Below are 18482 nucleotides of genomic sequence, written 5' to 3' on the forward strand. Positions count from 1 at the left end.
CATAAGGGGCGGGTGTCCAGGTGGAAGCTATGAGGAGGTCTGCATTCTCCGCACTTAAAATACTTGTGAGCTCCAGTTTCTAAGGCTGCCTGGCTCTACACTCCCTCAGAGTCTGTGTAGCCCCAGGTAACTTACTCTCCACTGCGCCTTAGCCTCCTTGTCTGGGAGTTAATAAAACCCACGCCGAGGGTTATAAGTTCACGGCTCCCATTGCCAGCCACCTGCCAGATGTTCTGAGCGTACCGCATAGGCCATCACACTGGACCTTACATCTGGGGACAGTGATCCCTCTTTTACAGGAAGGGAAACCGAGGCTTAGGGAGACTCATCTGGGTTAAAACTCAGCCATCTGTCTCTGCATTCTAGACTCCTGGCTACCCCTAAGCACGGCCCTCCTCCGCTCCTGCCATCAGCTCGGCTGGATTTCAGCCTAACCTCTGGGCTGCTCTAGAGATAGACAAAGGGCTTGGCATGACCTTCCCTCTGCATTTCACAGCTGTGAAAGGCCAATGGAGTCAATCCCCCAGAGTGGGCAGCTGGTAACTTACTCTCCACTGAGCTGAGCTCCATACACAAGTTGCTGCAGTCTGAGGTGAACTAGGGCTCCTGAGTGGGTGTGCAGGTGCACACGTGGGCCTGTGTATGTGGAGGGCATAGGTCAACCTCATATCATTCCTCAAGAGTCATCGTCTTGGTTCTTTGGAGACAGGGTCTCTCATGGAACCTGAATTTCTCCAGTTAGACTAGGCTGGTTGACCAGCACGCTCCAGGGATCCCCCTGCCTCCACCTGTCAACACTTGACAACATTACAAGCTTGCACCATGTTCCACTTTTTATGTGGGTTCCAGGATTGGCCTGCGTCTCCATCCTTGTGCCACAGGCACTTTACTGGCCAAGCTGTCTCCATGGCCCTTTTTTTTTTTCAGTTTCTTCTTACACAATTTTATACATTTGACACATAGGGCAGGCTGGTTGATTCTCTGATAGTTTCCCCTCAGGCAGCTCGGTGATGATTCTGCACCAGCAGCTATCAGAAGACTGAGCTGTGGGGAGACAATCTGGGAGAAGCCAGCTGGTGGCTCCTGTATTATCCTGCTTCCTGTCTCTACCTCGCTGGTTCTGAAGATGACTGGGCTATACTGTGGGCTTCCCACCCTTCCCTCCAGAGACACCAATGTAATGTCTTCTATTGAGTAGCTAACAGGGCAGAATGCACCTGGTGGTCCAGGGTGGGGTCTGCAGAGATGGGAGGAGAAATTGGATTTGCTGTTGGTGTGGGGTACAAGCAGCCTGTTCTAGACTATATCCTGCACTGCACCAGCAGGCCAGGCAGGAGCACCATTGAGCAAAGGCCAAAGGCTTCCCCATGCTACATCCAGGGTCTGTAAAAGGTGGTCACAGATATCGATATACACCAACTAGGGGCATGCAGGGACCCAGCCAACCCTTATCTTTCCTGTCACATGAGGCATGGGAGGGACTGTCCACAACTGAAGTCCCTCCTGTAGATAAAGTGATCCCAGGCCACTGTCCCCTCATTTCAGAAGCCCCTACTGACATATTCCATGGCTCCTGGGAGAGACAGAGAGTAGAAAGGCAGAGGCTAGATCAGGCCCGAGGTAGCCAGCACTGTCCCTGCCCTCATTTGGCAGGTTTTCTACCTTCGTTAAGGTCAGCACTGTCCCTGCCCTCATTTGGCAGGTTTTCTACCTTCGTTAAGGTCGGGTGAACTGGAGAAGACAGTAGCCTTATCATGCCACTAGGAAGGCTCCTCAAGACCTTGGTGAGGGGTCTGTTGCTCTCATGAAGGGTTGGCTTGAAGGGGCAGGTTATAGCGTGACACCAAGGTTAAGCCCTTGGATTCTGTTGGGTGCGTAACCTCTAGATGTCCCATCCTGGTGCTGAGAAGGGACTGGTGGTCTAGATCCTCTAAGCCTGCACTCTTTGGGAGCCTCCAAGCCGGGAGCTATCTCCAGAGTCTGGATGGTGCAATCTGCCCCCCAGGCAGGAATGTGCTGGCCCTCGGAGCCAGCCTCCAGCGGTGGCAACTGCCTCCCATATGTGGCAGTCAGAGCGGGCAGGCGGGAGCCCAGATGTTGTTCATTTCCCTTGGTCATCAGTGACATGCATCCCTCATTGCCAGAAGGATATCTGAGATGTGTTGACTAGCCCTCTCTTTTCAGCTCCTCTTTTGGGGTTCTGGATTCTTCCCAAGGGCAGATCAGGGACCAGGTCCTGCCCTGGTCCTCCTTAGACTTAGCTTGGAGCAGGGACCATGATCTTTCTCTGCCTGCCCTCCTCCCCCACCTTCTCACCCTGGGAGTCCGGAGGACGGCTGTATTAAATCTTTAGTCCACCATGACAAACCATGTTCTCATGCAAGGCATACTTCCCTGGGCACACCCCAATTATGAAGAAACTCTGCCCCCAAAAATGTTGGCATTGAAATAAACAGCTCTACGCTGATTGTCAGAAATACAGCCACGGATTGGCAGAGAGGCAGGGCAGGTGGTTAAGGTCACAGGTAAACAGCGATGTCACTGAGACCCTCTTATGTCAGTCCTGACCAGCAACTGCATGCATATCTGTGAGCTGAACTCACAGGATTCCTGCTTTACAAATGGGAAGCCGGTGCACAGGGAGGTTAGGATGCTAGCTCATAGTAACACAGATAAGAGGGAAGGGTCAGAGCCGGGATTTGAACCTACAATGTCCAGTCCAGTCTTGGGCTGTCCACCTGCTCTCCACTGGTAGATTTAAAAGTGTAGCTTCAAGACTACAAGGAAGGATCCATAAGCTATGTGTGTTTCAGGTACTGACAGCCCTGCCCCCCCTACAAGTATAAAGTCAACGGCCATCCACCAACCTTCAGGAGACTCTGATTGCCCAAAGGGAGTGGCTCCTACTTGACCCAGTGTGGTGGCCCACACATGTTGCTCCACATACTTGGAAGACTGAAGGAGGGTTCCCAAGAATTCAAGGTCAGCCTGAGCAGCACAGCAAAAACTCTACTTCTTAAAACTAAGGGAAGACCCTCTGCTTCCCACTGCCACTGAGGGGGTAGTGGGTGTGACTGACCCCCAGTCAGGGGAGACCCAGAGCTTCCCTTTTGCTTGGCATCAGGATAGGCATAGGAATTGGAGGGTCTGCAAATGGCACGTGAGAGCATCACTGTGGGCAGCCTCAGTCACGGCCACCCTGAGTACGCGACGTGAACTGTGGCACATGCCCTGGAGTTTTCCAGAAGTCCAGATTCCAGATTTGTATGTGAAATTTCTTGATTTTATAAATCTGACCCATCTGTTCCGGTTACTCTTTAAAAAGTGTAAGGCTGTAGGCTTGGCTTGGGTACCAAGGGCATTTAATGTCAGACACACTGTGGGCTGCCGAGTTGAACCTGTCTGGGCCAGCCTGTCATTGTCGGAGTCCCAGGTGTCCGTGTCCACGTGAGCCCTGGGGAAAGGATGAGTGTAGTGTGTGTTGATATGGAGGTGACCTTAAATCTACTCAGTTTCCAAATGGCCAAATCTACCCGGGGCATTGGTTCCTGTTAGATGAGGTGTTAGGGCCCAATCTCAGGACATAGATGACTCTGATCCTGGGATCTTTGTCATTCCTTGTCCCCAGAGAAAAGGACAAACCTGCCCTCCATCCAAGACCAAAGTCACCCGATAAGACTAGTGGTGACAGAAAGCCATGTCCCCAGTCCTTGATCTCCACCTTCTAGTCTTTCTCATATGTCTGTCCTACATGAGACAAGGGGCTACACGGTAGTTCACAGTTCCACTGTGGGTTGTGACACCGTGGAGACAGGATAGGCACTTCCGTGTGTGAATGAGCTATGTGTGGAGCGGTCTGCTGGTTTGCTGATATGCGCCTTTAAGGTTTGGATGCTGGGAGTTGCTGCTTCAAATCTTCAAGTAGGGAAAGCAAGCCGTCAGTGAGAAGGGACTTGTCTAAGGTCATTCACAGAGCAGAGGAACCAGGATGTCCACCTGGTTACCTGCACACATCTGTAAATAGTTTCGATTTTTATTTTGTGGACAGAAATGACGCCATCCTCTTCAACCTGATAACCATGGCTGCAGTTTCTCAGAGGCTGGCTGTGTGCTGGGCTCTGAGCTCACAGCACACATTGTCTCCCTCCATCTTGGCAGCCCTGCAAGATAGGTGCCATCAGGCCATTTTTCGACCTAGAAAAGGTGGGGCTCAGGGTGGTAACAGATGTTGCCCAGGTGCACACTGTGCCACCCCCAACGCATGTACCCATTAACTCCTTAGCAGTCCCCTACCAAAAAAAAAAGTGTCTCAAAGGGTTAGCAACTGTTCATTGAGTGAGTGTCTGGATGGCTCTGCACTGGGATTCTTAGTGCATTCGGAGTTATAAGCCAGAGTCACCTTGGAAACTGTCAAGCCTAAAGTGGATATTATGCTTTGTTTCCCAAGTACTAGGAGAAAATCAGGTGACTCGGGTGTCATTCAGCCCTCTTCAGCTGCTGGCATGAGGCGGAGCCATACCTGTGGGGTCAACTGGCATTTCCACTGGGAAAGCCCAGTCTCGATTGTGAGAGACGGTTGTTCAGGGGGATCACATGGGGTTGACTCTGATGCTCCAAAAAAGCCCATGAGGTTGCAATTAGAGCCCAAATGTGCGTATTTATAAGCTTGTGTCTGATCCAGGGTAGGGTAGGGTTTCAGGCCAAGATTCACCTGACATGAAGAAGGACCCAGGGTTTTCCCAGAGTGCCATGGAGGGCAGTGGAGCAGGTGGTACTGCAGGCCCCTCTGTCTTGCAGAAGCCTAGTTACCCACCAGGGTCTTTTTGCTGTCTATCGAGCTAGGTCTTTTCTGATTACAGGCTGACAGAGAAGCATTAGCGAGAGTGGAAAAGTGCTTTTCTTCAGAGCCATAAGGAAGCCAAGCCCCGGGAGGGCCTGGACGGCCCTTAGAAGTCTTGCTGCCTTTTGGAGCTTGTGAGATTCCTGGCTAATGCTCCTCTCTCTCTCTCTCTCTCTCTCTGCGTCTCATTTGTTTATTTCTCTTTCTCTCTCTGCTTCTGTATTAGTCAGAAGTCATTTGGTTGTAAGTGACAGAAAAGCTAACTCAAAATGCCTTGAGAAATGAGGAGAGTGCACAGGGCCTCTGTGGTGGGGCAGGCCAGGTGATGGAGGCTCCCTTTCCAACTCAGATGTAGCTCCTGGCTCTGCCACTGTGTGCTCTTCACTCTCAGAAGGTTCTTGGTTTGTGCAGCACTCGCCAGCCTCCATCATCCACAGCTGCATAGGTCCAAAGAGCAGAAAAGAAAACATGCATGAAATATCACATACACTACACCACACACACACATACCACATACCATATACCACACCACACAAACAAGACATACACTCACATACAATATACAAAATACAACACACATACACACAAAAACAACACACACCCCTAGTGAGTTAAGGAAAAGGAAAACTCCGAGATGGTTTCTGTTGGGGCACAGGCCTCGATCTGGACCAGTGGTCGCTAAGATCAGGGGCATATGGTGGATCTATCTGCTCAAGCCAGAGTGTAGATGGCTCCACGTGTGCCCCAAAAGTCAGGTGTTTTGAGGGCTAGCATTTGCTAGAAAAGTTGCCAGGGCCCACCAGTGGCCACTTTTCCTTGGGGAAGACCCTTGCACCACCCGACCTGCCACTGTCCTTAGCTACCGAGCACAGTCCCAAACACCAGCACTCATCCAAGGTCGCTTTCCAAAGGTTTGTCTTAACTGGCCCGGCTGAACCAGGACCAAGCCAGGACCAGACAGCATGTGCCTGGTGGGCAGCTCCTTTGCTCAGGGAAAGGAAACTGTAGCAAGGAAGACACTGTGAAATGGGAAATGCCCAGTGTGCTCACTTCAGACTTGGACCCAAACCAACCACTTAACTTTGATACAGTCAAGTTCAAGAACCATTGTGCTTGGATCTTTCTGGAGCAGCACTGTCCAAACTCCAGGAGTCTTGGCTTTTCGTTCATAAGGTGAGCACTGGTGTTTCTATGCCTATGACCTTGAGGGGACACCATTGTTCTGTCTAATGATAAAGATGCGATTAAAGTCTAATTATGAAAATTCAAAAGATGCCATAACAGTATAGAGACACTAGAGGGCACTCTAGCAGATTGCTGGGTCTTTTGCCTTCAGCATGTTCTCTCAGTGTCTTCCAAGGGGTGCTTCGGCTCTAGTAGGGGTTTCCTTAGGTTTAGAACTTTGTTTTGCCCTTGAAGAAGTCCCTGCCCCTTGTAGTCTCAGGGTCTCCAGGGAAACTGCAGGTGTCAGGCTGAGAGATCTGTAAGCTCTTCTGGCATTGGGAACAATTTTGCTTCGCACAGGCCTCCTGGTACTTTTGTCTTCTCAGACTTTATTTTTGTGGTGCCTGCCACTCCTGCTATGTTGAATCCGATGGAAGCCAGGCCATGGCTTCATCTCCTGCTGCTGGTCACAGACAAGCCCTGCACTGGCACTCTGGGTTGGGGTGAGGAGGGGACAATAGTGGGAGGTCTCTGCCTCCTGACTCTGTATTATCCTGAGCAATTCCTGGGTTTCCTCAGCTAGAAAATGGCAAAACCCCCATTGCAAGGTATCTCAGCCCACAAATTCTGTTTGCAAGGAAAACCAGCTTTGCACTCCGGTGACAGGATGTAATTGCAGTTTGTCTAAGTTTCCATGGCAACACTTTTGTGTCAGTTGAGGGCCCCTTGCCCTTTATCACTGGGGTCTCAGCTCAGTTCCACAGGCTTCCGTGGTGCCTAGCACAGAGCGAGCACCCTCATTGCCAATAACACCGCGTTGCTGACCTGCCCAACATCATAAGTCTTGCTGTTTGGCAAGGCCAATGACCTTGGTAAGGTGTGTGAGATTTTCTCCTCCTCTGGTTAAAGCCCTGGGTTCATGTGATGAGTGTACTTGTGTCTTTCTCAAGATCCCTCTGCCACAGGGATCTGCCAAGGCTCCTGCCATTGAAACTGCAACTCTAACAGAGGAAGACAGAGGAGAGAAGAGTCATGTGGGCCCTTCTTGGCCCATGACATACATGCCCATCTCACTGACCAGGGTTAGACATGTGACCACTTAACAGTGCAAGGGGACCTGGCGAATGACATTTCCTAGACAAATCTGTTATAACTCAGCAGTCCCTTCCTGAGAACAAGGGAGCAAATGAGGGAAGTGACTGGCCCGGGGCCTGAGGCTGGGTCTCCACTGCTCCCAAACCCCCTTCTCCTGAATATGTTTCCTTCCCTACCTACTGCCTAAAGTTGAGGGGCTGGAGAGGGGATCTGGAGGAAATGGGGAAAAGTGACTATATCCCCATGAAACTAGAGAGATGGCTCCGTGGTGAAGATCATTGGCCACTGCTTTAGGGGACTCTGGTTCAATACCCAGCACCCACGTGGCAGGTTCACAAATATCTGTTGACTGTAGTCCCAGGGAACTCAATGCTCTCTCCTGACCTCAGTGAACACTAGACGTGGTGCATCAACGTACCTACAGGCAAAACAGTCATACACACAAAACAATGATCTTTTTAAAACTGTAGTACTCCCTACTCCGGTGCACCAGAGAAGTTAAATTCTTTTTTCTTTAAGTGCATTTTGTCCCAAACTGTTTCAAGTCTATAATAAAAATTAAAAAGGAATATAATAAACATTCAGGTGTATATATGTATTCTTGTGTTTCTGTGCACCTGTGCGTATGAGCATGTGGGAGCCAGAGGTCAACACTGAGTGTCTTCCTCAGTCACTCTCTGCTTTGTTTGTTTTCAGAGTCTCTTGGAGATTCCAGAGCTCTCTAACTTGGCTAAACTGCCTGGCTGGCAAGTCCATGTCTCTGCTTCCCTGGCATCGGGATGACAACCACACCGTACACTGCTGGCTTTTTGTATGGCTGCTGAAAATCAGAACTTCCTCCTGCCTTCGTGGCAGGCTCTTCACTGACCGAGGCATCTTCCCACCCACCACCCTCATCAGCTACTTTGACCCCATCTCTCCATGTCCACGATTGCTTCAAATCAAATATGATAAATATGAGTGACGTCTCACTTCTTTCCCAGCTCCTCACCACCTCTGCCCCAGAGGTGCCCCCATCCCAAATTAGGCGTGCATGCACCCCTTATATGTCTCATTCCTCGAATGCCTCTTGTATAGCCAGTGCTACAAATCATGGTTCTGCTGTTGAACTTGATACAGATGGTGTCTTCTATATGACTCACCACACAGCTTGCTCTTTTTCCTCCGTGCTGGCTTTGAGCTGCGTCCACAATGATAACTAACTCTGCCTCAGCCATTTATCACGGGCCGTGCTATGTGTGTGGTGTACGGCTGTGGGATATGACTACCTCCCCGCGTGTTTATCAGTTCTTCCCACAGCGGGTTCTCTTTTGTGACTATGTGCTATTAAGCCACCCTGCAGTAAACATCTCTGTCAGGGTCTTGGCATGGATATGCAAGAGTTTCTTGGCCTTGTGGCTTCCCAAGTGAGGTCTGCTGACAAGTGGTGGCAGATCACCTGGCAGAAAAGCAGATGCTCAGCTTTATCCTGGCCCTCCTGTGACAACTGGAATCTGAAGTGCCTCTCACAGCTTGGTGTTTTGAAAGCTATCCCATAGCTAGAGAACTATAGAGGCTGTCGGACTGTTAGGACATGGGGGGCCAGCCTGGTAGAAGTCTGTCACTAAAAGTAGCCTTTGAAGATTTTCCTTAGTCCAACTTGCTGTCCCCCTCTGTGCTTCCTGGCCCACTGTGATGCTGTCACAGACATGGATGCTCTGCTCCATCGTAGATTCTCCGCCATCATGGATGGAACTGCTTTGAAACTTTGGGTTGCGGTAAACCTCGCCTCCTTTAGAGTTGTCAGCTATTGTGGAACAGAGGAACAACCCCCCCACAATCACCGTTGGCATCTAGGAAGTCCCCTTAATCTCAATTTAGATAAAACCAGACCCTTGGCTTCAACACAGAAAAGCATTTCAGGACAATGTAGTATGAAATGGAGCTGCAGTTTATTTAAAAAAAAAAATAGAAAGGCACTCAGGGAAAGACTATGACTCCCAAGAGCATTGGGGGAGGGAAACTTCTCAAAGAAGAGTCACACTGAAGTGTCATACTGCTGATGATATACAGGACTTTGGGAGCGTCTGTGTGTGTGTGTGTGTCTGTGTGTGTCTGTCTGATGCACATCCATTCAGAGGGCAGAAGAGGAGATCGACTATCTTCTCCTATTACCTTCCATTTTGTCCTTTCAAGACAGGGTCTCTCATGGAACCTGGAGCTCACCATTGGCTCGTCCAGCCGGCCATCAAGGGCCTGGGATGTGCCTGTCTCTGCCCCTCAGTGCTGAAGTTACACGGCCAGTCATAGCTTTTCTGTGGGTGCCGCAGATGTGAATCAGGTTCTCGTGCTTTCACGGCAGGTCCTCTTGTCCATTAAACCATCTCCCTCGTCTCTGCTGAATGGGCTAAGATGGTACCCAACTCTCCCATATGTCTAGTCCTTTTTTTATTATTGAGATTCTGGGTGTCTCCCCGGGTGGAGTTATAATCTGATAAAATAAAACCACAAGCCACTGGGGCTGCACATGGAGGTTCTAGAAAATGCCAGGGAGGAGGGAAGGCCGACACTATTGATTTCCCTGTGATTAATGCCTCTCAGCCGGTGAGTCTTCAGCTAGACCCCAGAGAGAGGGGTGTCTTCCCCTTCTCGTGTTCCCATATTTTATTCTATCCTGCTTCAAATCAACATGGAACTGACCAACCACACAGCCGTTCTGTAGTGAGGCTCAGATGCTGAACTACTGGGCGTGAGAAGGCATGCCTTCCAATTGGCTGGATGCTGTGAGGTTTTTTTCTCCAGGGCTTACACACCTAGCAGAAGGAAGGCTTTTCTCTCATTCCTGTCTGTCCTTGGTGTTATCTGAACTGAGCAGGTTTTGCTGGGTGAGTGGGAGAGGGGGCTCTGTCTGGCTGTGGTAATGTGGCTCGCTCTCTCTAGTCGGGGGGCCGCTCTCATGGCTTCACACTTTCGAAGGCACCAAGTCTTTTCTCTTCTGTCCCACTGCATATCGTTTTCCTGGAAGAAGAGCATCGAAGGTGCTGGCATCCTTGCCTGGTACCCAGGGTGTGTCACAGGGTGTGTGTGTGCTACAGTGTGACCCTGTGAGGACCACCCACATCAGTCGGCTTCCTTGGGTGTAAGCAAAAGAAACAGGCGACCAGACCAGGTGGAAGGCTCTCGGGTTTCTAAGTTGGGAGATAGGAGAGAGGGAGTGAAACCAACCAAGTCTAAGTAGAGACCACAGACAGTAGTCCCATGTGTCCCTCACTGTGTAGTGGTTGTCTTATATCATCCTCATCCTTGGGAGGACTGCCCTCTGCTGGCAGGAGGAAGGGTGGCCCCTGGTTTCTACTCTAAGGAAGTCCTTGTACCTAACTTACCAGAGGCACCTCAGTGGGGAAAATACACATAGGAAAGCTGAGGAGCTGGAGATCCAAGAATGTCCTCCTGTGGGGAGCCATGGGCTCAGGTGGGCCAGGGTGGGCAACCAGCTCGTTCAGTATCCCAGCTTGATGAGATGTAAACATAGAACAATTCTGAGCAACCTCCGTTGTCTTATCTTAGCGGCTCCTGCAAGAGTGAATCCTGCTTAGTGATTCCAACCCCTCCCGCATCCTGACCCCTGTGGTCTCCAGTGTTGCCTGTCTTCTGAGCACATGCCTCCCACAGACATACCGTTTCCCTGTGACCTGGATGGGTTCCCTGGCTGTACGCTCCTCATGCTTGCCATGGAATCTGGTGGGCCCCTGCTGCCGCTCTCAGGCCCCACTCTTCAGGGCCCTTTTCTGCTCAGAGAGGCACAAGAAGAGGCTGGCAGCAGAGCTGGGGCATGAAGAGTAGTGCCCTACTCTTCATGATTTGGCAAAGATCTCAGTGAGAGCCTTGGCATGGAGCATCTAGCCTCACGACTGAGCATGGCTTGCCTTCTCCCCAGCTTTGCAGCCTCCTGCCTCCCCTTGACTTCCTGAGGCTGATGGTAACAGTGGGGACTGGAGTATTGTTCAGAAACTGAGAAAGAAGGTGGTGGTCCTACCCATCCCTATGCACAACACACACACACACACACACACACACACACCATTCTATGGCTTTAGTGAAAAGGAAATGTGCTTATAACAGAAAAGTCCAGGTAATGGTGGATGAGCAAAGAACACATTGGTTTCTCTCATATCAGTGGTCTATACGTGCCTACTTTTAGGTCCTGCTGGCCAGATTTTGATCAAGTGATATCTAGTAGTCAGGGATGCTTGGAAATGTAGTCTTCTGTTGTATCCAGCTAATAGCCCAATGAGGAGTCCATCTAAGTAGCTCACATGTGTGATTTGACTCTCTCTCTCCCCCTCCCTCTCCCTCTCCTGGTCTGGCTGCAGCAGGCACTGGTCTGGGGGGCAACTGCACGGGCTGTGTCATATGCTCGGAGGAGAATGGCTGTTCCACCTGCCAGCAGAGGCTCTTCCTCTTCATCCGCCGTGAAGGCATCCGTCAGTACGGCAAGTGTGTGCACGACTGTCCCCTTGGCTTCTTTGGGATCCGTGGCCAGGAGGCCAACAGGTGCAAGAGTACGTATCTCCTCCAGTGTCGTAGCCAGGCTTGGATAGAGCGGTCCCGTATCCCACCCTCTCCCCGAGCATACCCTGGAGGAAGCAGCACCATGCCCAACCCCAAGCTTGCTCGTTCTAGATGTCCCTGCAGCCCTTGGCCAGGTAGGCTCCTCTCTGATTCCATCAGCTCTAAGAGGATAGATACCACCAGGTCTCAGCACAAACGGAGCAGGGAACCTTTACTTCAACCTGGGTTCTGGTATGGCCTCTAGCAGGTTCCTCGCCTCCTCTGGGTCTAGCTCAAGTAGGGAAAAGCAGCCCTGACCTTTCCTCCATTTTCACTGTGACCTAGGGCAGATTGGTCTGAGTCTTGTGGGTGAAGGGTGAGGGAGCCCCACTCCCAGCCCAGATTTGCTATGTGATGCTTAGTGTATCACATCCCATGCTCAACCTCAGCCGAGACGAGAAAGGAAAGCGTCTTCCTATGTGGCCCAGCTCAAGAACGGCCAAGTCTGGGCTGCTGGCAAGTATCCTGACCCCAGTGTCCCAGGGCTTGGGGCTGCACAGAGACCGTCCCACCTCAGGCAGAGCTATGGGGCCCCATCCCAGGCAGCTCACTTATGCTGTCCCTGGCTCTGTTGCAGAATGTGGGGCCACGTGCGAGAGCTGTTTCAGCCAGGACTTCTGTATCCGCTGCAAAAGGCGGTTTCACCTATACAAAGGGAAGTGCCTGCCCTCCTGTCCACCGGGCACCTTGACCCACCAGAGTACCCGGGAGTGCCAGGGTGAGTGAGGCCCTGGCCACCTGTCCTAGCGTTGGGGGAAGGGCGGGAGACCTGAAAACAAGCAGTGGAATGTTATGGGGGGGGGGGCAGCCCAGCAATACGTTGGAACTCAGAGAATCTTCAGAGAATCTGGTGCCATTATAACCATCAGGAATCGCGGATATCGTGCCGCCAACTCTGACAGTGCTTTTGTCACCAAGGGTGTCCTCACCAACAAGGCACCAAGGAACAGAGTTACCCATAGACACCTCAAGAAAGTCACTTCATCTGAAGTTGTTTTAAAGTAACTGCATGGGGCCAGCAAAGTGGTTCTGGGAAGAAAGGGCTTGCAGTGCAGGGTCAGATTGCCAGCGCCCATGTAAAAGCCAGGCACAGTGGGCACCCTGTGTGACTCCCACAGTGTGAGAGACAGGTGGATCCCTGGAGGTGGCTGAAACTCTGTCCACTGGTCAGGTGAAACCATTGGGTGCTGACAGCAGAGCTACCTGTGGTCTGGAGACCTGTTCCCAGCCCTGTTCCTGCTCCAGGTCTCGGCACTTAGGACTGTGAGATGGGACGTTACTATCCCCTGAGCTGGGTGTTACCTGCCACTCAGCAATCAGTGGAATGTATCTGTAGTTCCTTCTGAGAACTTTCTGTCCGTGAGCGCATTTTCCCCCTCACGGTGCCACTCAGGCGGCTCTGACCTTCTGCAGTCGATCAAAGACATGTGGTCAAGTTCAAAGCTAGAACCCTACTTGTGGGGACCTTTTAGCGGCCAGCTACTGGTCTGTCCCCAATTCCTGCACCTTTCTTCTCAAATCCTGCTGGCCAGGGAAGTTGAACTCGACTCTTATCTCCTCCATGAAGCCTTCTGCTTCACTGTCAGGGGCCAGCTCTGGTTTTAACACAGCCTTCATTGAGTTCTCCACAGGCTCCTGCAAAAGCAGTTGCCTGCTCCCAGCAACAGACTAAGTTCCTTGCATGTAGAGATGGTATCCTCAGACCCCTGGTCACTGAATCCAAGAGGGACACACTGCCGACTGACTCACCTGTCTGTCTCTCCCTTCACCCACAGAAGAGTGTGAGCCGAGCCCTTGGGGCAGCTGGAGTCCCTGCATACACAATGGGAAGACCTGTGGCTCAGGCTGGGGCCTAGAAACCCGGGTCCGGGAGGCTGGCCCGGCCAAGCAGGAAGAGACGGCGAGTTGCCGAGTGTTATCTGAGTCCAGGAAGTGTCCTATAAAGAGACTCTGCCCAGGAGGTGAGCACCAGGCCTGCAGAGGTCCACAGGGAAAGACCCAGAGGTAACTGGGTCCAGGAAGAGAGACCCCCACCACACAACCACACACACACACACACACACACACACACACACACACACACACACACACACACACATAGATGATATCTGCAAGACCATTTGAAAGGCCAGAGAAGCGTCCCAGACATGGTAGGAAGACTGGTGTGCATTGCCCAGACCTCTGTACTGTAAGGATGGTCTACTGTTTCTAGTTGAGTCCCCAGGAAAGCCTGGGGATGGGGCTGTGACTGCAGTACAGTGCAGCATCTACTGGAATGCAAAAGGGAAGAGATGTCAAGAAAGGCATCCTTGGCCCAACATACAGCAGTCGGTTAAGACAGACCCCAGGATGCAGAACGCCAAGGTTGCCATAGAGATCTGAGCAAAACACTCTAAAACCGTAGGCACGCATGTGCAAAGAGATCTCAGCTGAGGAGTCGATGCTGTCAACCCTGCAACAGGAGAACAGGGGGGCCTATGGCTATACCACCCACTAAATGCCGCAAGGACCTCTTCACTGGGGAGGACCACAGATTTGCAATGGAGACATCTAAAAACCACAAAAGAGATGCCAACTGTGTGGGCCATGAAGTGTGCAAGAGTTGGCGTCAGCACAGAAAAGCAGTGTTAGCCACGTGAGCATGGTGTGTTAAGTTTTCTACAGTCACGGGTTCCTTTGACCTGCCCAGTGACTGTGATGTAGGTGTGGTTATTATCCCGTTTCAGGAGATGGAAGCCCAAAGAGCTTGAGGTCCATGCCCCAGGGTCACACAGCCAAGACTAGGTGAACCTAGAAGCTGAATGTTAGTCAGAAGGCAAAGAAGAATCTAAGTTGTGGTCAATAGAGAAAGACCCAGAACCAGGGCATGTGGGACACACAACTGTGACATAGTGGAGGCAGAATTTGAACCCGGGGACTCTCCCACCATCGACACTATCCACACATACACAATGAGCAGTTGGGAGAGAGAGTAGGGCCTAGATGAGACTAGACATCCAGAACTCAAGGAAAGCGCGTTCTCAAATGATAATACCAGGAGCCGTGGCTGCAGACTCTGAGGTGACTGCTGGGGGTGCCATGTGCTTATTTAGTATGAGTTCCCACAAGCCTGCGAAACCTCCTCGTGTGTATGCCTCAGCCCGGGCACCCTGTCCACCTGGAGCTTTCCTGAGCTCCCCCTCTCAGAGCCAGCTCCTGTCACATCATGTCATAACATCGACACCTCTAGGAAAAAGCCCTGCTCCTTCTGCAGTTGTGTGTGGTGAGTCTGTGGTTTCCGAGGAGAGCAAGGCTGTCTCTGGTGCTGGATCGGGACCCAGATGTTAACTCTGGGGGATGGGTAGATGCCTGGGTAGAGAGAAGATAGGTGGATGGGGGGGGGGGGAGGTGCGAGTGGCCAGGTAGGTATTTGTATGAGTGGGTGGGCATGTGGGTGGGAGGTGAGAGGCTGAGTGGGTGAGTACGTTGAGAATTAGGTGAGTGGGTGGATGCATGGTTGAAGGGTGCAGGGGTGAGTGGGTAGGTTGATGGAAAGGTGGTTGGTTTGGGAGTCCATGGCTAGATGAGTGGGAGGATATATATATAGGTGGGTGGGAGATTGCCTGGGTAGGTGGGAGTGTGGTGGTGTGAACATAGGTGTGCACAGGCAGCTAGCAAACTGCTTAAAGACACAAACCCTCATCTCTCTCAATTCCAGCCCTCACAGCTGACAAGGACCCCTCAGGATCCCTCAGGCATTGCTCTCAGATGTCCCCAGATCCAGGCCTCACCTGTAGCTGCACGATGCCTCCAAAGATTTCGATTTGGTGGGGAGCCCCAAAAGTGTGCAGCCTAGTCTATGGGGTACCACTGAGTCTGCCCAGCAAAGGGAGATGCTTAGACCTTGGCTCCTTGCAAAAGCAGTTACCCCTAGAGAGATAGTGTGCCCTGTGTGAGGATGTCCTTGGAAGGCAGCGCCCTAAGTGGTGTTATCCGTTCCAAGGACACACAGCTCCCCGGGAGACTTCCTCGAGACAAAGAGCGTGTGAAAATGGCTTGGGTGAGGAGACACCTTATAAACTAGAAGTTTAGGGTTGTGGTGGCTCCAAGACACACCTGTCTTTCCTCCTGTCAGTCAGTAACAGCAGCTAGCAGCTGGGAAGAAGAGTGTTGCAGGGAACAGGTAGATCCTGGCAGAGGCTGGCAAGCAGTGTGGATCACTGTAGGGAAGCACAGCTGGGCTAGTGACCATGAGCAAAGGAGAGCTGCCGAGGGAGGCCAGCAGAGGACCCTGCCAGGGGACATTCAGCTCTCCTAAGGACAGCATGCTGGGATTCTGTCTACACACTCTGCCATCCGACCACTGGTCACCCAGCCAGGAGCTCCAGGCTCCTGAGCAAGCTAATCATCTGGCCAGCCTTCTCTGAGAAAAGAGACTAATCAGGTGTTTCCATGGGACTCCTCCAGGGCCTGTGGGACACACTGGGGTCTAGATGAGACCAGGGTCTGGGGCTTGCAGCCAGACCCTTTGCACTATGTCCCGACTCCAGCTGTGACTAGCCTCTTTCCTCGCCTATCAGATGGGATACAAATTGTAGCTTTTGTGCCCACCGCATGGATTTACTCTCTGGGACATCATGCGTACACCAACCAGCAGCTAAACCTCAGGGTCTCTGCCTACGGGGCTGGGGACTGGGACAGGGAGTTGAACAGAGGAAAATCTCTAGCAGGAAGCCTTATTAACAGTGAGGTAGCACATCGGTGAGGGGACGGGCATACAGACCCCCATAAGGCCATCCTAAGTCCCCATGGGTGCTTACCCAAGTGGTCCCTCAGTCCTTGCAGGCAGTTTCCCAACTCCATTCAATCTCAGCTACTCCCTCAGGCCAGCGTCCTCCCACCTCCCTGGGAATCACCAAGGAGGAGTCTTCTGGAACAATGTCACCTACAGGCTCAAATTTAAAACGGTGTCTCTGAGCCCAGCACTGCAGCTCTGGGGCCTGCTGGGACTACTTGGGGTTTCCTCATCTCTCAGGACCTCCCTGAACTGGACCTGTGTTCTTGCAGAAAGAAATCCCAGGCAGAAGAACAGGAAGGATCGGCGCCAGCGTAAGGACAGGAAGTTGGAGCGCAGGCCACACCAGCGTGGCTCACAGTGACCATCTCCAGCTCTGGCCTCTGCCTTCCGCTCGCCGCACTTCCACAGTGGGCTCCTCGCTTCTCCCCTGTCCAGCTCTTTCTCCACATTCTTCACTCTTTCTACCTTTCCCGTCTGTCTGCTCTTTCCTTTAGATTTTATCCGTCTCCCTTTTCCTCTTGCCCTCACCTTCTTCTTCCTGTCCTTCTTTGAAACTTTCCTTCTCCCCGTGTACCCTTCTCTTCATTCCCTTCTGTTTTCCTTTCTGATCTTCACCGTCCACCCCGCACACGGAGACAGACATAAGAGAGAGATTAAGCTTGTATCCTCCATGTGGCTCTCTGCACCCCAAAGCAAACTTTTTTTTCTAGATCTTTCTGTGACTCTGTCCTGACTCCATCTTTGCAAAGTTACAATTTTATAGGAATAGGTTTGGGTGCAACTTGACAAGTCCTGAGAGCTCTGCTTCTAGCTAGAGAGACCCTGCAGCCGGAGTTATATGAACCATTCACCTGGCCAGTCCCTCAAGGCCGATTCTACAGCACTCAGCCATTGCCTCTGCGATGAGGCCACCAGGGACAAACTCTGGGACCTCCGAAGGCCCAGCCTGAACCTCTTATCCAGGATGGTGGTATAGGAGCCCTTTAGCTAGGGGCCCTTTAGCTAGACAGTGGTCCAGGCCCATGAGCACATCCCCTTGGAAGTGCCTGTAACACACCCTCTGGTCATCCTCCCACCTCTCCACCCTCACCTCCTACCCCACCCCTATCCCCATCCCACTCTGGTCTCCCTTTCATAGTGCCCATGACCCTTCTCCAGCTGACCACCCTCCCAAGGCCTTTGGAGACCCATGCACAGGATCAGGTGGGGCTGTGATCTCTTATGAAATAATCCCAAAGGCTACTGAAGCTAAATGGAGCTTAGACATGGTCCCACCCGCTCCATTCACCGCTCTGCTACCCGAGGCCCATCGTACCCATAGAGACTGATGTCTAAGGAAGTGATGGGCACTCTACTCTGTCTTTGGACCGCACATCACATCTATGAAGAAGCTCCAGTGTGTTTAGAGAAGTATAGAAAATTGCCAGGTTAGCAGTTGGGGTGGCCTCTCACATGGATAACCTGAGTGTTTTCTTTCACTGTGATACCCTCAACTGCAGGTGGGAGGGATATTGGGAGGAGCCTTCAGGTAAAACAAACCAAATGGCAAGTCTGTCTTAACCTCTGCCATTTGGCCTAGGAGCTGCCATTGTTTCTGGGAGCTCCGAGTCAGGGCATTAGGGCCCAAAGATAGCTGGGGAAGGATGTGGTATAGGCAGGAGAGAAACGCCATGAGAAGTAATGTCACTCAGACAGGGACCTTCACAGTCACACTACGCTTGACAGATGGGGGTCCCCAGCACCACTCCTGACCCTGTAGCTGTGTTCCTCCATGATGCCCCACTGAGAACAGCTGGGACCCCTGCTTGCCAGGCCAGGGGCCCAGCTTCTCTGCAGAAGTTCACACCTCTGAAATGCTTTCTTATTTCAAGACTCCCAGCTACTTTTCAAAGAAAGATAAAAAGAAACTTTGAGGACTTCTTGGTCATCAGATAGTGTTAGAGACCACCATGTCCAGAGGGTGGCAGTAGTGGGCTCTAAATTTCCTGGGGCAGCTTCCACCAGAGTGTTCTGGCT

General features: G+C 51.8%; 1 protein-coding gene across 2 annotated transcripts in view; it reads left to right on the forward strand.

Annotated features, from left to right (window-relative positions):
• Positions 1-18364, forward strand: part of Rspo4 (R-spondin 4) — a 32022-nt gene extending 13658 nt beyond the window's left edge. The window contains exons 2-5 of one of the 2 annotated variants that reach the window (XM_006499308.4): positions 11455-11640; positions 12267-12407; positions 13465-13650; positions 16736-17177. In XM_006499308.4, the coding sequence (XP_006499371.1) occupies positions 11455-11640; positions 12267-12407; positions 13465-13650; positions 16736-16827 (605 nt within the window). In that variant the 3' untranslated portion in view covers positions 16828-17177. Of the gene's footprint in view, positions 1-11451; positions 11641-12266; positions 12408-13464; positions 13651-16735 lie in introns of both variants that reach the window. The other variant, NM_001040689.1, reaches the window with a different exon arrangement.
• Positions 18365-18482: the final 118 nt, after the last annotated feature.

The sequence above is a fragment of the Mus musculus genome, chromosome 2, assembly GCF_000001635.26.
Source record: "Mus musculus strain C57BL/6J chromosome 2, GRCm38.p6 C57BL/6J".
Lineage (NCBI taxonomy): Eukaryota > Metazoa > Chordata > Mammalia > Rodentia > Muridae > Mus > Mus musculus.